This window comes from Aedes aegypti, chromosome 1 (genome assembly GCF_002204515.2).
Source record: "Aedes aegypti strain LVP_AGWG chromosome 1, AaegL5.0 Primary Assembly, whole genome shotgun sequence".
Lineage (NCBI taxonomy): Eukaryota > Metazoa > Arthropoda > Insecta > Diptera > Culicidae > Aedes > Aedes aegypti.
The window spans coordinates 302,511,793-302,531,778 of NC_035107.1; the positions used below are offsets into that span (position 1 = coordinate 302,511,793).

At 40.3% G+C, this 19,986-nt stretch overlaps 1 protein-coding gene across 1 annotated transcript in view; it reads left to right on the forward strand.

Moving 5' to 3' along the window:
• The first annotated feature begins 5,154 nt into the window (after window positions 1–5,154).
• Window positions 5,155–19,986, forward strand: part of LOC5579956 (serine protease snake) — a 53,230-nt gene continuing 38,398 nt past the window's right edge. Inside the window, exon 1 of the mRNA XM_001658426.3 lies at window positions 5,155–5,657. Within this exon, the coding sequence (XP_001658476.2) occupies window positions 5,597–5,657 (61 nt within the window). The 5' untranslated portion in view covers window positions 5,155–5,596. The remainder of the gene's footprint in view (window positions 5,658–19,986) is intronic.

Genomic DNA, 19,986 nt, shown 5'->3' on the forward strand with positions numbered 1-19,986 from the left:
AAGTTATTTTTTCGAATTTTTATTTTAAATGATAGTTGTTAAACTGTTTTAATCGTCCTCTGGATCATAATTTTACTTGTTTTTTAATTTGTAAATTAAAAAAAAACCTAACTGATGTCAAAAAAATGATGAATCTTTTTTTTTCACACCTTCAAAATTTTCGGATTTTTGAAGGGGGGGGGGGTGACATAAAAGAAAATTAATATTTGTATCAGCCTTATTCCAATTCCACCAGGCTCTTCTTCTGTGATAGGGGTGATAGATTGATTGCAGAAAAATATAAAATGTACAAATTTTTGTATTACGCGTTAAATTAGACCCAGACATTTCTAGGTTATAAAGTAATACAATTTTCAGACATTTTTCAACAATACAAAAAAAGTATCAAAACATGTAAAATTGTCCTAAGATGCGTGTTATGGCCCAAGGTTAAAGTCAAAAATAAAATCGTTTCGATTTCCGAATGAATGAATTAAATTGAACATGATCTGAATGAACTTAAGCCCGAATGTTGAAGTTGCTCGATCAAGCAAGATTATTTCAAATGTAGTTGAATTGTGGATATCCTACATCTTGCATGATAAGGCTTGCTAGCAAAAGCAAGAGCAAAAGAAAGAGCAAGAGAAAGAGAAAGAGCTAAAGAAAGAGCTAGAAAAAGAGCTAGAGAAAGAGCTAAAGAAAGAGCTAAAGAAAGAGCTAGAGAAGAGAAGAAAAGAGAAGAACAGAGCAGACCAGAGCAGAGAAAGAGCTAGAGAAAGAGCTAAAGAAAGAGCTAGAGAAAGAGCTAGAGAAAGAGCTAGAGAAGAGCAGAGCAGAGCAGAGAAAGAGCTAGAGAAGAGCAGAGCAGAGAAAGAGCTAGAGAAAGAAATAGAGAAAGAACTAGAGAAAGAGCTAGAGAAAGAGCTAGAAAAAGAGCTAGAAAAAGAGCTAGAAAAAGAGCTAGAGAAAGAGCTAGATAAAGAGCTAGAGAAGAGCAGAGTAGGTTCTGGTACGGACGAACTGCCTGGGCGACAGCTGGCCATCTGTCCAGAATGTACCGTTTTATTTACTGAAGAATCTTGCACTTTTTCGTGGCATCTTGGAGTGCAGAGAAAGCAACAGGAACTGGTTTTACCGTCGTGTTCAGAATGCTTAATAAATCTTCTTCTAGCGAAAATGAAGCGATGATGTAGTCGCATGCTTCAGTCGAGGTGACGGGAAAGAGACTAGACGAGATGCGATGAGGAGAAGAGACGAGTGAGGAGATGAGGCGTCGTCCACAAATTACGTAACGCTCTAGGGGGAGGGGGGAGTAGGCTCAAGCGATACAGCTCATACAAAAATTTAAAAATTTTCATACAAAAAGCGTTACGGACGGGGGGAGGGGGTCCAAAAATTGCCAATTTATGCGTTACATAATAAATGGATGCTGCCAGAGATGAGATGAGGAGAAGGAAGAAGAAAGAGGTTCGACTGATGTGAATTTTATAGCTACTGGATTCGGCACTGCAGTCTTGGGGGAATCAAAACGATGTTTTTTAGATGAGGAGAAGAGACGAGAAGAGGAGATTTGACGAGATGAGGAGAAGAGACGAGATGAGAACAAGAGACGAGATGAAGAGAAGAGACGAGATGAGGAAAAGAAGCGTGATGAGGAGAAGAGACGAAATAAGAAGAGATGAGATGAGGAGAACAGACGAGGAGATGAGGTAAGGAGAAGAGACGAGGTCAGAAGAATGGACGAAATGAGGAGGAGGGACGAGATGAGGAGAAGTGACGAGATGAGAAAAAGAAGAGTGATGAGGAGAAGAGACGAGATAAGGAAAATAAGTGTGATGATAAGAAGTGACGAGTGAGGAGAAGAGACGCGGTGAGGAGAAGAGACGAGATGAGCAGAGAAGAAGAGACGTAATGAGGAAAAGAGATGAGATCAGGAAAAGAGATGAGATGAGGAGAAGAGACGAGATGATGAAAAGAAGAGTGATGAGGAGAAGAGACGAGATGTGATGGGATGGAGATGGAGATGGAGATGTACAAATTCAATGCGTTTTTGGCATTGTTGGCGCGTTACCCGTGGCCAAATCCGGTCGGGTCGGGGTGGACTGTATTTTTCGGATGAAAGGAACAACACCACTGATTCTGCTGACCACTGTACTTTATTTGCACTACACTGCTGTTCACTATTTAAACTATTATTATTACTGTTCACTTCACTGTGGTAGCTAGAGCTTGTGTATAAAAATATTGATTGGTTTTATATCAGCTTGCATGTTTGATTTGAGCGTGCATGCTATGAGTATGTTTGTTTTACTTATTGGAGCATGCGTGTCTCGCGATCGAGACCTCAGTTTAGTGAAGGATTTTGTGGCATACGGTTGTGCTGGATTAAAACCAGCATTTACTTGTTCGGCCGAAAGTGAGTTGGCATCTCGATTCGGATACTACATTCACTTGGATCGGGTTATATTCGCGGCGGTTGAAACATAACTATCTCGACAACCTGAAGGGATTGCGTGTTTATAGCACCGAGCCACGTGTTCTAGAAACACGCGGATGCTTCTAAAAGCACGATAAATAGTCGTGATGCGCGTAGCTCGGTCATTCACTCGTAGAAGGGAACTCACGAGTGATCAGTCGAACCAAAGACAAAATAAAGACCTCCATGTCCCTTGCAGTTGCCCAAAATTTTATGGCTCATAAGGTAATCTAGAATGCCGTGAAAAGTGTACTGTGATCTGTGAAACTTAGTACCGAGGGACCAAATGCAGTACTAGAAGTGGTACCTAATCTGAGCCCGAGTGGAACGGACCTGGTCGGTCACTCACACTGTTCATCCGCTCCCTGTGGGAACTCTCGACCATAGAGGTGTCGGCAGGGTGAGTTGTGTAAGGGGCTACACTCGAGTGAGTTTAAGACGCACATGTTTACGGCTCGCTTCGTACGGAACAGGCATGAACAAGAATGAAAATTGCAAAATTGAAAATTGAGATCAAGAACGAGAGGCCGAACATCAAAGTGGGAGGGCGAGTAAGTAGGAACGAGAATAAGCGAGAAAACATGAGAGTGAGAGAAGAGGAACAAAAACGAGAAAGCATGAACTAAAACAAAAGTGCGAGATAAAAGCAGAGGAGTGAGAGCGACTGCAAAAATATAACATCAAGAAAGATAGCAACAGAAGGCAAAAGAGAATAAAACGTAAAAAAGCGAGAAAAAATGATGACGAGAATGATAGAACAAGGATGTGATTCGCGACTATGAAGCAAAAAGGGATTCCATAAAGCACTAGCACCAATGGAAAACCTCGTAAGGAACTGTCATCGTGTGTGTGAAAAAAAGCAAAAAATATCGCTCCTTGTTTTTCTCACAGAAAACCGAAGAAAACAACAGCAGCTAATCGCTAATAGGTAGCACGTAATTGAGGGCAAGATAGCGAGAATAAAAGTGAGAACGTGAATACTAGAGTGCGAATACGAACATGCGTAATATATACATAACATAGAATAGTCCATTTTACGAGACGTTTTTGAACATCTGATCACTTATTTTATGAATGAAAATTAATCGTATTTTAATTTGGTGTCGTAACGTGGGAAAATAAAAGCAATATCATCGTTATATTAAATGGATTATTGAGTACGATTCACACAAAACCGGGCTTTTGTGGACCAACACAGTTTTTTTATATGCTAAAAATCACTCCATTGCTGGTTTCTTCTTCTTACACTTTATGATACACAGGGTTGCTCGATGTTGTCAATCATCTCTGTATGGCATAAAATGTAAAAAGTAGAAGATGAAACCAGCTCCGGAACAATTTTTTATAGCGTGAGTGATGGAGTGAGAACAAGAACGAGAAAATAAAAATAAGAAATGCGAATCAAACCGAAAGTGAGATAGATTTTAGGAATGAAAATGAGAGTGAGAGAACGGAACTAGAGCAATATTGAGAGCAACAAAGTTAGAGCGCCGTCAAGTATGTGAGATCGAAATCAAGAGAACAAAAAAAAAACGAAAGTCAGACAGCACGAGTTTCAAAATAGTAGAACAAGAATTAAATTTAGAGAAAATTAATTAGATCTGGCAAATAACAATAAGAGCAATAGAGTGATAAGAGAACAGAGCAAGAGAATGAGAAAGGAAGCGAGAAAATGTGTATCATTAGGCATTTCACGGCGAAATTATCTCTTTTTCGCTCTTCAACAAAACTTGAAAACCATGGTGCCAATACCTGTCAACTTTGATTTCCTGAAGGAGGGAAAGAGAGAGGTTTTCTGCTGACGTCACCGTGCAACGGGCAATAGCAAGAGCTTAAACGTGAGAATGATAATCTGAGATATGAATATAGAACAAGAGTGTGAGATGCGAGATCCAGAGTGACCAGCAATCGATTTCTACTTATGGTGCTATAAATCGATTTCGAGATAGGGTAAGCCAAGTATTTGTTAATATCATCGTTCCCCGTGGAAAAAGTCATCGGAAAATGTTTTCCCGGTGATCTTTTCCGAATTACTATCGGTTGGAAATATTTCCTGAAGTGATATATTGCATGGAATTTCGAGTCTTAAAATTTTGAAATTTAACAGTACAGTTTTAGACAAACCGTTACGCGTATATAATTTAGCCATTCACCTACGACAAAAACAAATGGAAGCGGCCAAATGTATACGTGTAACGCTCTGTCCAAAATACATAAAACACTCTTTGCAATATCGAGTTCTGGAGTGATGACTATATTAATGTACATACATTTGAATCAAATTATGGTCATTATATTTACACATTGAAATCATTGTTTATTTAATAATTTGTATTTATCGTGTAGCGGTGATTTATAACAGTTCCGACTGTTGCCTTTGTCGCCACACCCGTTATCAATAATTGAATTATTCAAATTTACCCAGAAAAACCGGTTGTCTATGCAATCGTCTACCTACTCCTTCAAAACCACAAACAATCAGTCTAATTCTGTCTACGCTTGCTGAGATCAGCTCACCAACATCCAACCGCATCCTCCGTTGCCAGTAGTAACGAGAAAGTGACAGCTTTCCACCTCTTTTAAAGGTATCGATAGGTCGTCATCTCATCCATACCGATCAACGCGGTAGGTATTAACAATTTGTCAGAAAAGTATCGAATGTCGGATCGAGATTATTCATCATCATGCTGGTTTCGCAGCAGGCCGGACTTCAGAGGCAACCGCGTAAATCACCACACTCCGTGCGATTAAGTATACGATCACTCCCTCTCGTGGAGCTCGTTTAACGGCCTCTGCGACTGTCACCACCGTAAACAAAAAAAAAGACCGACGCGGAGCGAAACCGGCTCTCCTGACGAAGATCCACCGCTCGATTAGTTGGTGACTACGAGCTGCGAAATAAACACCTGTTTTTGCGCAGTCGTCGACCGTTCGGAGGTGGATCGAACTATTTTTGAGGTGGCATCTAAGCTTCCCACTAAACGCGCGTCGTCGTTGAGTAGTGTATAGTTCCGTCACCCAGAGGACACCGTGACGTGGCCAATTGTTGTGCTGTGGGAGGTTTCGATTGCAGTTTATTTTCGTATCCCATGGAAACCTGAAAGCGGTGTTAAAAGTGTCCGAAAAACGTAGCCTACTAGGATGATGTTGGGATTGCTGACGATACTGAGCTGCCTGGCGGTGGTAACACGTGCTCTGGAAGGTAGGCTATGGATCAGAAACTACACAGCAACCGTTGCAATTCTAACAAGCCAACTACAATTGGAAGCGTTGCGCTAAATGGAAACACAAATAGGGGAAATAGACGTTGGGACATTCTGGTGTAAATCTTCTACTTTCTGTGGCAAATAACTAGCACTTGCGGACGTTATTTTGAAATCACAATCAGTGATCAACGGTAAGAGTTAAAAAAAATGACGTAGCGGGGACTTTCCCGAGTCCATTTCTCTTTTCCCACCGTCATCCACTTACAGCACATTGCAGTTCTATAAATAACTGCGCTGGAATCACCACCTTTTGACGCAATTTGGGTTGAAGGTCAAAGTTTATGGGGCTGTAAAATTTATCAGGATTCATATAAGTACTTGTGGTGAAAAAGACTGCAAAAACCTTGATCACATTTTACGATAGATACAGAGAGGAGTACTTTTTGATATCTGACGAGCCCCTATTTTACGCCTTTTGGTGGAAATGTGGGAATACTATAAGTTGAGTTTGTAGTGACTGGGCCTTTTTAAGTAGCCGAATTCAGACACTTTCCCGATCACGCTTCCCTTAGAATTTCAATCGAGTTAGACTAAATAATTAACACTTTCTTCATCATTATAAAAGCACGTTTATTCTTCCCAAAACACATCAACAAACTGATTCCTCTTTTTCTTACGTAAACCTATGCCTACTATGATCTGATTTGATTTCATTTTCAGTACTAGTTAAACAGTTCGTTGGTTCAACAACAACATATTTTGTTTTAACTATACTCTGCTTCTAACCTCTCATAATCCCTACATTCACCCCTTCCTCTACTCTTAGTATGTAAATGTTATTTAAAATTATGTTGCATGATATAAGTTTTTTTTCTTCATAATATGCAATTACTTGAGAATAATAAAAAGCTTCTTTCTTGCTGGTCACCAATTCCATGTTTCATTATTACGATTCCGTTATCTGTTATAAAACTGTTAACTTGAATCTTGATATGACCCTGAAAAGACAAAAATAAATTTAGTAGTGCCCAAACAGCTTTATGATTTTTTTTGAAAAGTTTTCGTTTCCTGCATCCACCACGATTGAAGATATCAGCAACTGCCTTTTTACAACGTTTGATTCAAATTGTTTCTTCTCCGGATACCTACTTCTCCTAGAAAAAATCAAGGTTATCATTAGTTTGTTTGCGTTGCCTTGAATAACATTTGAAACATTTCTAACTCCCACAATATTCCTTAACGCCAAAATGAGCATAAGAAATAGAGTCATCTAAAATTTCAATAGCAAAAACGCTTTACACATTTTAATTTCATATTAGACAATTTACACCGTCTTCAGCACATAGGCTGCACAGACTGAACGATCACTAACATTAGGCAACGGACAACACGAAACACCCAGTAGCCCAGCGATGAATTTTTCGTTTGACGAAAAGTTTTCACCGACTGGAGCGGGAATCGAACCCACACCCCGTGGCACAATACGCCTAGACGACTGACGCCGCTAACCGCAAGGCCACGAAGCCCACACATTACTGAGTATCTATGCTATTAAAATGTAACTTTGCAAAGAGAGCTTTCCAGACTCATGTCGTCAAATTGAGCACATAAGATCGAAATCTTCTAAAACTTCAACAACACAAAACGTGTTAAACATTCCAATTCGTCAAATAAATAACTATTTTCAATAATTTAAGTATAATGAAAGAGTTTTCCAGGCTCACAATGTCAATGTGATCATAGGAAAAAGAGATGTTCTATAATTTCAACAGCTCAAAGTGTACAGCTTACATTCTTATTCTAACTGGTTATCTTTGTTTTCAAAATGCTATTTCGTAAAAATTTATCTGGTTATCTTTGTACTCAAAATGCTACTCCGTAAATTATTTTTTTAGACTCATAAAGTAACAGTGATCATGATAGTTCGAAATTTTCCAAAACTGCATCAGCATTTTAACTCTATTCAATTGTCTATCCGTGATTTCAAAATATTACTTCGGAAAAAGTTTTCCAGGCTTATAACGTGAAGGTGAGCGTAAGAGATCGAAATGTTCCAAATAAAACAGCATAAAACGTTTTACAGATTCGAATTTTATGTTACCGTTTCTATGTTCCCTACCCTCTCGAGGAACTCACATTTTTTAGCTTATCCTCTCAGGGTATTCGTTTCAATTCAGCTACCCTCTTAGGAGACTCTTTCAGAACAGTTATTCCGATCTTAATTATAAACTTATTTATTATATTCATTTTGTTATTACTTTTTTTCCTAAAAAAATCGAATTCTTTCAAACTAAAACGGGCACAGCAAATTTAAAAAATGTTAATGTAACCAATTTGTATACATTGTTTTAGTTTTTTTTAACAATAAAAACGTGTTAGCTTCGTATTCTATTTTCTCTATCTATTTTCCAGGCTCATAACGTCAACGTGAGCACAACTGATCGAAATCTTCCAACCTTTAAAAGCAGAAAGTGCTTGACACTTCCTAATTTTTTTTTGTAACTGGTGCTCTTTTTTCTTAGCGTACTACATATAAAAGTTTTTTTTAAGCTCTTTACCCTTTTCTCATTCTGTGTTAGTGGCAGTATATGTAACACAAATAATAGCCCTTCTAGCTCATTACTTTAAATTGAGCATAAGAGATCGAAATCTTTTAAAGTTTCATTTACACAAGTCGCTTTATACTTCGGAAAAAAATAACTCTTTCTGTAAGATATTCTCTCAGAGTTCTCGCTGTTATGTCCTATTTAGGAGACTTGTTTCGTGTTAGCTATTCTCTCAGGGTTCTAGTTATTTTACAGTGGTTATTTCTGAAAACTCACTTTGTCACCTATCAATCCAGGTATTCGCATTATTTCTGTTATCTTTTCACAAGCCTCCCTTATTTCACTTCCCATTCGAGAAACTCACTTTATCTCAATTCAGGAAGTATCATATTTGAAACCGTAAATCATTTCTTAATGTTATCAGCAAATAGAAATTTAAATACTTGTAAGTCACGTAACAGTCCGATAACTTCAGGTTTTCCTGTCGTTTACCCGCTCAGGGGTCTCACCTTCTGTTAGCTACCCTCTCAGGGGACTCGCTTTTCTAGCTCTCTTGTTTTTTTGTAACTTACCTTGTTTTTCTGTCTACCCTCTCAGGGGACTCACTTTCTGTTAGCTACCCTCTCAGAGGACTCGCTATTCTAGCTCGTTTGTATTTTTTGTAACTTACCCTCTCAGGGGACTTGATATTTTCGTAGCTTACCCTCTCAGGGGACTTGCTTTTTCTGTCGTTTACCCTCTCAGGGGACTCGCTTTTCTAGCTCTCTTGTTTTTTGTTGTAACTTACCCTCTCAGGGGACTTGATATTTTCGTAGCTTACCCTCTCAGGGGACTTGCTTTTTCTGTCGTTTACACTCTCAGGGGACTCACTTCCTGCTAGCTACCCTCAGGAGACTAGCTTTTCTAGCTCTTTGCTCTTTTGTAACTTACCCTCTCAGGGGACTTGTGTTTTCGTAGCTTACCTTCTCAGAGGACTTGCTTTTTCTGTCGTTTACCCTCCCAGGGGACTCACTTTCTGTTAGCTACCCTCTCAGGGGACTCGCTTTTCTAGCTCTCGTGCTCTTTTGTACCTTACCATCTCAGGGGACTTGAAGTTTTCGTAGCTCACCCTCTCAGTGGACTTGTTTTTCTGTCTACCCTCTCAGGGGACTCCCTTTCTGTTAGCTACCCCCTCAGAGGACTCGCTTTTCTAGCTCTCTTGTTTTTTTTGTAACTTAACCTCTCAGGGGACTTGCTTTTTCTGTCGTTTACACTCTCAGGGGACTCACTTCCTGCTAGCTACCCTCAGGAGACTTGCTTTTCTAGCTCTTTGCTCTTTTGTAACTTACCCTCTCAGGGGACTTGTGTTTTCGTAGCTTACCTTCTCAGGGGACTTGCTTTTCCTGTTGTTTACCCTCCCAGGGGACTCACTTTCTGTTAGCTACCCTCTCAGGGGACTCGCTTTTCTAGCTCTCGTGCTCGTTTGTACCTTAACATCTCAGGGGACTCGAAATTTTCGTAGCTCACCCTCTCAGTGGACTTATTTTTCTGTCTACCCTCTCAGGGGACTCACTTTCTGTTAGCTACCCTCTCAGAGGACTCGCTATTCTAGCTAGTTTGTATTTTTTGTAACTTACCCTCTCAGAGGACTTGATATTTTCGTAGCTTACCCTCTCAGGGGACTTGCTTTTTCTGTCGTTTACTCTCTCAGGGGACTCCCTTTCTGTTAGCTACCCTCTCAGGGGACTCGCTTTTCTAGCTACCCTCTCTTTCGTAACTTACCCTCTCAGGGTACTTAATATTTTCGTAGCTTACCCTCTCAGGGGACTTGTTTTCCTGTCTTTTACTCTCTCAGGGGACTCATTTTCTGTTAGCTACCTTCTCATGGGACTCGCTTTTCTAGCTCTCTTGCTCTTTAGTAACTTACCCTCTCAGGGGACTTGATATTTTCGTAGCTTACCCTCTCAGGGGACTTGCTTTTTCTGTCGTTTACTCTCTCAGGGGACTCACTTTCTGTTAGCTACCCTCTCAGGGGACTCGCTTTTCTAGCTCTCTTGCTCCTTTGTTATTTACCCTTTCAAAAACATGATATTTTTCTACCTTACCCTATCAGGGGCTTGCAGTTTTGTCGTTTACCTTTCAGGGGACTCTTTTTCTGTTAGCAACCCTCTCAGGGGATTCGCTTTTCTAGTTCACTTGCTCTGTTGTAACCTACCCTCTCAGGGGACTTGATAATTTTTTTTGTAGCTTACCCTCTTAGGGGAATATTTTTTTTATAGTTTATCCTCACAAATAACTCGCACTCTGTTAGATTTCCACCATGGGGCAAGTAGATCATTTGGCGCAATTTTTTAAGTCTCTTATACTTAGTACATAACAATCAGAAAAATCTAAATAAATGACGATTTGAAGTAGGGAAAGTGTACCAGTTATGGCCATTGTTGTTCCCTATTTGGCCATATGTAAAATTTTGATAACTTCAACATTTTAAATATTTTTGAATGTTTTAACATCAAGATATATCTTAAATCTATCTACTACAACACACAAAAGTTTTCAAAATTTTAAGACATTGAAGTTATCACGTATGGCGAAATAGGGAACCACTATGTCCATAACTGGTACACTTACCCTACATTAGTTCCTCATTTGTTATCCACAGAAAAAAGTTTGAATTACATAACTCACTTTAGCTGTGCATAGCAATGAAGTTGACTATTGATTTTTCTGTATCCACTTACCCCACGGTACCTTATCACGGTTATGCCGACAACTGGTTGTGAAGCTGCTACCAATGTTATACAGTGTGACATTCTTATTCCGGATCATGAATTTGCATAAACATCTGCCAACTGGAAATTTTTGTTAAATATATTTACCAAGAATGGTGAGCTACTCTCTGGAAGATTCTTGGTGATGATGGAAAAATCCATCATCAGCAGCGGCTTTCATATTAGCATTTTTTTTTTTTTTTTTGAGAATAGTTGTCATTCCCAAGTAACCACTAGCCCGCTAATTCGCCTTTTTGGGCTTATAGGGCCATTATACGGCTAATACAGGGCTAGTCAGCTGTATAATAGCACTATATTAGCACGCAGGGCGAAATAAAGTGCTATTTGGTTACTTGGGTTTCCTTCAAATCAGTCCCTCGGAATTTTTGAGAACGTTCTCTTGATTGAGAATGCTTTCGAAATCATGAGTGACTTGATTTTCAATTGGAACAGTCAATTCCACATTAAAATTGTTCGCGCTTTCAAACTGCATAGCAAGTTTTTGAGATTTTTCGCAATTTATTAGTGATAATTTGTTTTCTTTTCTCAAGGCTGAAATTGGCTCCTGAGGTTTTTTAAAAAATTTTAGATAATTTTCAAAAGAGCTCCAAAACCGGGGTCCAATAGAGAAATTTTATTTTAAAAATTGTTGTGGTTTAATTAGGAAAAACTTTTTTGATTTCTTTTTGCAGAACCTATCCTTTTCATAGCAGAATCGCGAGTGCGTTGAAATTGCCTTCTCACGTTTTTAAGGCGGATCGATCATAATCTATAATCACAAGATCAAATTTCGGTATTGCAATGCACCTTGCAACAATGGAACTTAATAAAATTTCATGAGAATTTTCAATATCGTACATATTTAGTTTACAAGGAAATCTTAAGGTGAAACAGTTAGGAATCAACTTCCAAGATTGCACTAAAACTTCAAAGGCACAAATCTCGCGAAAAAAGCATCCAACAGCAGGGAACTTTTTATTTTGGCCTTGTGCACTAGCAGAAAGCTTAAAATAAGAAGATCAGAAACGTTTTCCAACTCTTTCTCCAGTATAGTGCCTTTGAAAACGTGAGTAGGGGCACCAGTCGGCCATTGTGCCGGCCATCTTCGGATTCCGAGATATTTCACCTTAACCACAAGATAATTATCTGTGTGTTTTATATGCATTTTAGTCGGTTCTTAGATAATTGAAAGTGAAGCTGATGGGATAGACAATCGCTTCATGGGATATTTAAAATGTATCAGGGACATGATCAGATAAGCGTAAGCAACCAGTTAGTTACAAAGGTGACTAGCGTTAATTAAGACAAAATCAATCGTAGAAGGGTTTCTAGAAGAGGAAAAACAAGTAGGGCTATCAGGGTATTGAATTAAAAAATATCCTGAAGAGCACTCATCAAATAAAATTCTGCCGTTGGAATTACTTTTCGAGCGAGTTTTTGTTGAGATACCGAAACAGCAAAATCAAAGCAATCAGCTTAAATTCAAATTCATGCCATGCAATCGAAGCAATCTGTAACTGTATCGAATTAATAAATTTTCATTACACTATCCATTACACTACCCGTAGAAACAAGATGTTTCAATTATTAGCTCTGTTAACAGGTTATGAGCCTTTAGCACCGCGTCGAAGTTTCCGAAGTTTGGCGATTGGAGCCATTCTTGCGATAAAATGGATCTGAAGAATTCCACGAAGCTCTACAATTCGAATTACGAAGCCTGAAAGCTCCGCGCTGAAGCGCTTCCTGATCCCAGAGAAGCCGCTGGACGTGGTAAGCAAGCAAAACTGTCATTCCGCTGAGGGATCGGCGCTGAAAGCTGCCGGTCGGAAACCGATTATTTGCTATTTATGCAAACAACCTGGCCACAAACAGTGTGACTGCAAGCTACAGAAAGACCCATGAGGACCGAAGAAGCAAAATGCAAAAGTTGCCCGTGGTGGAGGTATGTATGGCCTGACCATTGGGAATGGATCCACAGCAAGCCTGACACAAACCGAGTGTGGCATCTGAAGGTGTTTGAGTGCAAAGCGTTCGTCCATGTGCTAAAGGAAAAGCGACATTTTTGCAACGAGTCCGTTCAGGAAGACCTGAATGAAACCACCATGCGGAGATACGAGCAGACCAAAAAGAGTGTTGCCCCTTCACGGCAACATGGCCCTTGTTGCTGAACCAACCACCAACGATGAGGCAATAAATAGTCCGGAAAGCGGATCATGGATAGCAGCCATGAAGGAAGAGGTGCAATCACATCGTCAGAATTCAACTTGGACCGTTGGAGCTCTCCTGAAAGGACGAACAGCCTTTGGTTCTATATAGCTGTACAAACGGAAGCTTGACGAGCATTTTGATTAATAACGCGTCACAAGGCGAGACTGGTAGCGCAAGGCTTTAGTCAGAAGTTTGGCACTTACTACGACCAAGTGTTCGCCCCGGTGGCGAAACAGCACGTAGATATCAAAACGGCCTATTTGTACGGAACCTTAAGCGAGACTGTGTACATTAGCCTGGGACACGATTATATGAAAAATTTAGATTCTCGCTCCAATTCACTTTTCGGATTGCATTTAGGTCCCATAACAACTGTGCAAAATTTCAGCTCGATCGGAGAAACTATATTTTAGCGCCAGCCGTTCAAAATTTGTATGGGATTTACTATGGAAAAACTTACTTTTGCAAAGAAAATTCGCCAGGGGTCGCCCATTGACATCAATAAAAATTCTAAACACAAATCTTGATAGATATTTCTACGATGAACAATATTGATGAAGACCGTAAAGCAATCCGATGCTTGTGAAAAAAGTTAGTAAGCATAGACTATTCGGAAGTTCTGCCCGATTTTGTTATTATTGTTATTCTTTTACGTGTTAATCAACGTCGGCTTGCCAATAGGTTTTCATCATCTTTCTTCACAATTGTCGGATTGTTTCGCGGTCTTCGGCAATATTCTTCATCGTAAAAATTCCTATCGAGGCATGTGTTCATAATTTTTATATAGGTAAATGGGCGACCTCTGGCGAATTTTCTTTGCAAAAATAAGTTGGCACATAGAAAATCCCATACAAACTTTAAACGGCTGGCGCTAAAATATAGTTTCTCCGATCGAGCTGAAATTTTGCACAGTTTTATGGGACCTAAATGCAATCTAAAAAGTGGACTGGAGCGAGAATCTAAATTTTGTCCCACACTAGGGTGCATGCGTCAACCAAAGGAATACGAGACGGTCTAGACGAATTTGGAATCAGACGATCAATAGCAGATTGAAAAAGCTCGGATTTTAGCAATCAACCGCCGACGGGGGAAACAAGCAATTGTTCATCCTCTTATACGTGGACGACATGCTCTTTGCCCGTGGAAGTCCGGAAGAATATAAAGCTATTCTGCAATCGTTGAAGTTCAACATGATGCCCCTTGGTGACGTACGGCAGTATCTCGGCATACAAGTGGAGCGTTCAAGTGACGATTTTCGATAAGTGCTACATCTAGCGACTTGTGTCGCGATTCGGGCTTGACATGGCGAAGCCATCACTCATTCCGATGGACCCCACTATCTGCAAGCTAAGGAGGAGGATACTATTCAGTTACCGAACAACATATTATCGTTTTCTAGCTTGATTTGTGGGTTGCTCTACATAGCAGTCAACACGAGGTCAGATTTCATTGCTTGGACAAAAGGGGAGGCGTCAATGTCGTCGATTTTTTTTACGAGGGGGAATTCTGCAAACAGATCTTCTGAGAAGGTAACTCAAGGAATGCGGAGAAGACGCACCTACGACGACCCGCTAAAACCAGCCTAAGCACTGTACTTGAGCTGCCGCCGCCAAGAAGAAGAAGAGGAAGTAGTCCACAGGAGAATGAGATAGTTGTGTCCGCTATCGCAGCTCTAAACGAACGGAACGGGTCCTCCCTGCAGAAGATCGAGAAATGCATCGGAGGCAAAATTACAACATTTGCAAGAGTGAAGTGAAATCCCGGGAAACTGTGGCTGTGGCTGGAGGAGGAGAAAAAGAAAGCAGTTCCTAAGCAGAACCCCACCAAGTTTCAAAGACTGCCGCGATGAAGAAGACCCCGACGAAACCGCCACCGCAAACCTCATCGGGCGAGGAGGATTTCAACCAGTGCGCCGTCAAAAAGTGTCCGTGTTACTCGAATTCAAAAATTCAATCGGCCCTTTTCAGGACCAACCAAAGTGTTCTAAAGAGTTATTTGTGCAATATTTCCTAATATATTTACCACATACTTGCTATAATCTCTTACTTCATCTTGTAGCATCATACAATGTCTGATTTACAACGAATAATTGACAATACGGCAATTTGAGGATGTTTCCGAGGACGCTGCAGTGCCGTCGGGATGCAATAACAGCATAATGCTAATCTTGTACACCCCTTGCTAAGACATCAATTTCATATAGCCTATTTCCCAGATCAGAAAGCGAAAAATACGAAAAGGAGGAGCATCATCTGCTATTCTAAGGGTATTAAAATATATTTGGGGGATTCTCCAGGGGTTTTCAGGGGATTCTCCAGTCAGGAAGTAAGAAATGATTCCTGGTCAAATAACTGCATGATTTTGATGGCATTACCAGCATCTTGAACTTCTTCTGTTGAACACAAAGGCTACAGCAACTTTCTTTACTTTAAAAATAACGCTGGGCGAAGTGAATCAGCAGTACGTCGATAGATCAGTTGGAACATGAGCCAATCACAGTCAGCGAAGCCAGTGAAACTCACGCCCATCGCTGCTGTAGGCAAAAAGCCATGAAAATTGCAAAACACCCGTTGCTAAGGGCAACCCAAAATTACTGTAGAAAAATGTTCTATTTCCCGCTGCATTTCCCGCATTTAGAGCCTTAAATGACACTAACGATTTAGAAAATTCATGCACCCAACATAGGCTACTTGATGAGGTCGATTGAAAGTGAAAAAGTGGCGTGATCCGTTAGTTGCGTTTGGTCCTTCGACCTTGACGCTTGCTCCTGCGGGGGCCGGCGATGAGGGCAGGATCAAACATGTCGCGCGTCGGTCGAGTAAAGTGAAAAAGTGCCGCGTCCGATTAGTCCTTTTTGATCTTTTGACGTTGACGCTTGCTCCTGGGCAGTGCGTCAAGAAAGCCCGAGCAGTCGTCAGTTGTTTTCCCTCTCGAGTCACGCGCTTATTTTCTCTGAGTGCTTTTATACAGCCGAGCAAACGAGTGAAGCTGAAAGTGGATTGTTGCTGCTCAAGGATGACGGATCAATTGGTGAGCTCGTTTCATGCTACTATTTCTAATCTATAAAATATGTATGACTGCACCTTTAATCGTTACAACGGTGAGACGTAAATATGATTTTTCAATAAACTATGAATGGTTCGTCACTGTGAGTGTCGACATAAACTCTGATTCATAAATTATTTATGTCTAATTTTTTTTTCCAAAACACCTTCTTCTTTTTACCATTATTTTTGTAATTAAAAAAACTTTGAATGGTTCGACACTACAAGTGTAGACTTGCGAAAGGTTCACTTTATTCAACAAACTTTGAAAGGTTCGTCACGTCAAGTGTCGGCATAATTTTTCTCTACATAGATATTGTTCATATCAAATGAAAATATTATATTTACATATAAGCATGTTTGTATCTCACAAATAATTATTTATCATGGTCTAATCGCTTATCAAAGTGAATCCTGTGAACCAACGATCCTCCCCATTAACAAACATCCCTCCCAGTAACCTTTGTGGAGATGCAGAGGCAAACACAGTCTCCAAATAGCAAAGGTTACACACTAACATTCCTTCCCCCAATCCCACCTGACTGCAAGGACGTGGCCGGCGCCGTTATTGACCATGTATAAATAGAGGCACAGAATTATGCACACTGAAGAAGATTATGGCCAATCCCAGCCGAACTTCTAGTTGATTCTTTGCGCATTTTCACTGACTTCGGTCAATAACGGAATAGCAACCATTAATATGTGTAGTCAGCCTAAGCTAAGCTAAGCTAAGCCCCCAACATAGGCTACTTGATGAGATTCACGTTTTTTAACTACTGTACTGGGAAGAGCCACGTGATTTTCTCGAAATTCAAGCCTACTACTATTTCCATTCCCAGCACTGCATGAGATGAAAATCGTTTGATAGAGGCCTCGAATACATCAGTCTGGAACAAGCAACTAAAAAAAAGGAGGAGGAGCATGGAAAGAAAAGACGGTGCAGAAAGTAAACATTTTTTTTTCTTGTCTTCTATTTTCCGCCTGCTATAACATTTAGACGCCTCTCACTTAAGAGACACGGAACGAGTGGGCCGTTTATCAGCCGAATAATTCGCCAAAAGTGGCTTTAAGCCTGCTAAGCCCTTAATTACTTATTTTATTTTATTTATTTATTTAATTTTGAATTTAGAAAGAGGGAAAAGACTCTTTGAGTGATTATCTTTATAAATCGTTCTAAAAAAGGCATGAAACCTTTTCAAATAACATTATGAAATAAAACTTGTTAAATTCTCACAGGGTTAAACCCGAGACGTTCGCTGGGGACGAGACCTTATAGACCTAGTCACCAGGGGCTCCCAAACTCTTCTTTCAGGGTCGGCTCTTAGCACTGATCAAAGATTCAACAACTTCTATTCTTTTCAATATAATTTTATTACTTACGGGGTGTTAGGCCGAATGCCGTTAGGCCGAATGTCGTTAGGCCGAATGCCGTTAGGCCGAAAGGGTCGTTAGGCCGAAAGGGTCGTTAGGCCGAAAGGGTCATTAGGCCGAAAATGGCATATAGTCCTAATGGGTCGTTAAGCAGAATGGGTTGTTGGGCCGAATAGGCCATTGGGTCGGAAAGATGATGAAAGTACAATTATTGAAGCCTAGTCAAGTGAATTATCATTGAGTATTTCACCGTAATTGGTTTCACTATGTCTGAGGGATGTTGGGATTTTAGAAAAATTAGCTTGTCATTATACAAAAATGGTTGAGTCAAACGAGTGATACTGTCTGCGTTTAAATGCTTCACATTATGTGTATATGAAACGTTTAATAAGAGAAATATTGTTTATTATGTTTAACGAGTTCATGATTTATTACAGTTATAGCGATCTACAACACTTCACATTAAGGGCCCTATTTTATAAGTCGAGTCGATCAAAAACCACTCGACTGGAGTCACTGTCGACCAAAAATTTCGCTCGACTTGGCACTGTCACTCGAGTTTATCGACAGTTGTCACTCTATGTGACTGGATAACTATGGATCAATGCACGAGTTCACTAATTTGACGTTTGAGCGGTGCCGAATACACTAGTTTCCATGGTCACATAAATAATATGGCACCGCTAAAACGTCAAATAATGAACCCGTGCATCGGTCCATGGGAGTCGACGGGTGACATCTGAAATATGCATGCATACTTTGATCGACAATGACCTCAGACGAGTAACGTGAATTCGCTCGAATTACAAAATAGACCCCTAAATACTATTTACAATTCAGGTTAGATGCTACAGCATTTATATAATCCAATAACTAATATTCCTTGTAATTCTGCACTACTCTCTGGAGGCGTACATCTTTATCAATGGTTTCTTTTCTCTTGCCTGTCGCTTCTCCCGCTAGCCATACTGATGCACGACTAACGGCAGCTTTTTGCTCAAGACGCATCTCCTCTATTATCCGAAATGTACCCACATGACTCTCTCCGACTAGGTTTGCCCATCGGCTATGCCATGCTTCCACATTATTTGTAGTACGTGGCAAACTGTTAAGTACGTTATTATAAATTGACCAAAGAGCAGGTGAAAACATTGGTTGCGTTCTTAGAGAAGTTCCTGGCTTAATCCTACCCAACACGTACGTATTTTCAAGATACGTTACCAATGGTCGCATCACCTCAGGTATTTGTTTATCGAATAAAGCCAATCCTTGAGGAACATCCTCAGCTGGCAAAAATGCTAAAGCTTGAAAGCGCTTAAAGTGGTCGTTTAAGCCTTCGCTGGAAAATTGAGAAACAAGACCACTTTTTTGAACTTTCTTCCACAAATTTTGGCTGAAGTGGAAAAAACATCCCACCTGTGAGGCACCTTTGAATTCGTGGCTAAACGCGTTTATCATAGCAAGTTCGAAATCGGTCAAAATCATGGTGGGGTTCAATTCTATCCCGATATTGGCTGCCACCTCCGAAACATGTGACAATACTGTTTGGTATAATGATTGTGATTTTTTGGTCATTAACACAAACACTATTGGCACAGTATTCACATGATCCGGACCTACACTTCCATGAACAGTAAACATTTGTCTAAACTCTCCAGGGACAGTATCAAAGGTGGCATCCGCTAACCAATATCGTGATAAAGCCAATCTCCTGAGATCATCGCCCGCGGCAAAGACTAACGCCTTTCACCTCGATAAAATAATCCGCCTTCAAATGTCACTCGACTCTTTTCCGGAATCACAAATTCCTGATTTCCCGGCATTTGCGGTGGCTGAGCAGATGGATGAAGGCGTTGGATCACTTTTTTCTGCGCGTTATTTGTGAAGCGTTGATTAACCCCATCCGAAAACTCAGCTGCAACTTTTCGAATTATTCTGGCTGGAGGACCAGAATCATGCTCTGCTTGCCGCTTGAGGTTGTTGCGGAGTTTGAACTCATCAACCGCTGTAGGATCCGGAGCGTGATGATGAGAAGCTGGATTTCCCGAAATAATTACGTGGTTGTTGCCCACGAATTTTGTCACCAGTCTGGAAGAACACTTGCTCTCTTGTAGCTTGTTGTGTTTTCTTCGGGAGCATTCCCAGTAGTGGATATCATCAGCCTGGTAATACAAAACAATGTTAGGTTTAGGTAAATTAATACAACGTTACTACTTACTTTCTTATTGCGATGATATAAGTAGTCGTTAACTACTAATATTTCGCCACCACGGGAGCTACGCAATACTTCAATATGGTCGGACATTATGAAGAAATTCGAATACGCAAAATCGGTCCGCTTGCGACGACGACGAAATGGAAATAATTTTCTTCTTCAGAATCAACAAATATGTATCATAGCAACAT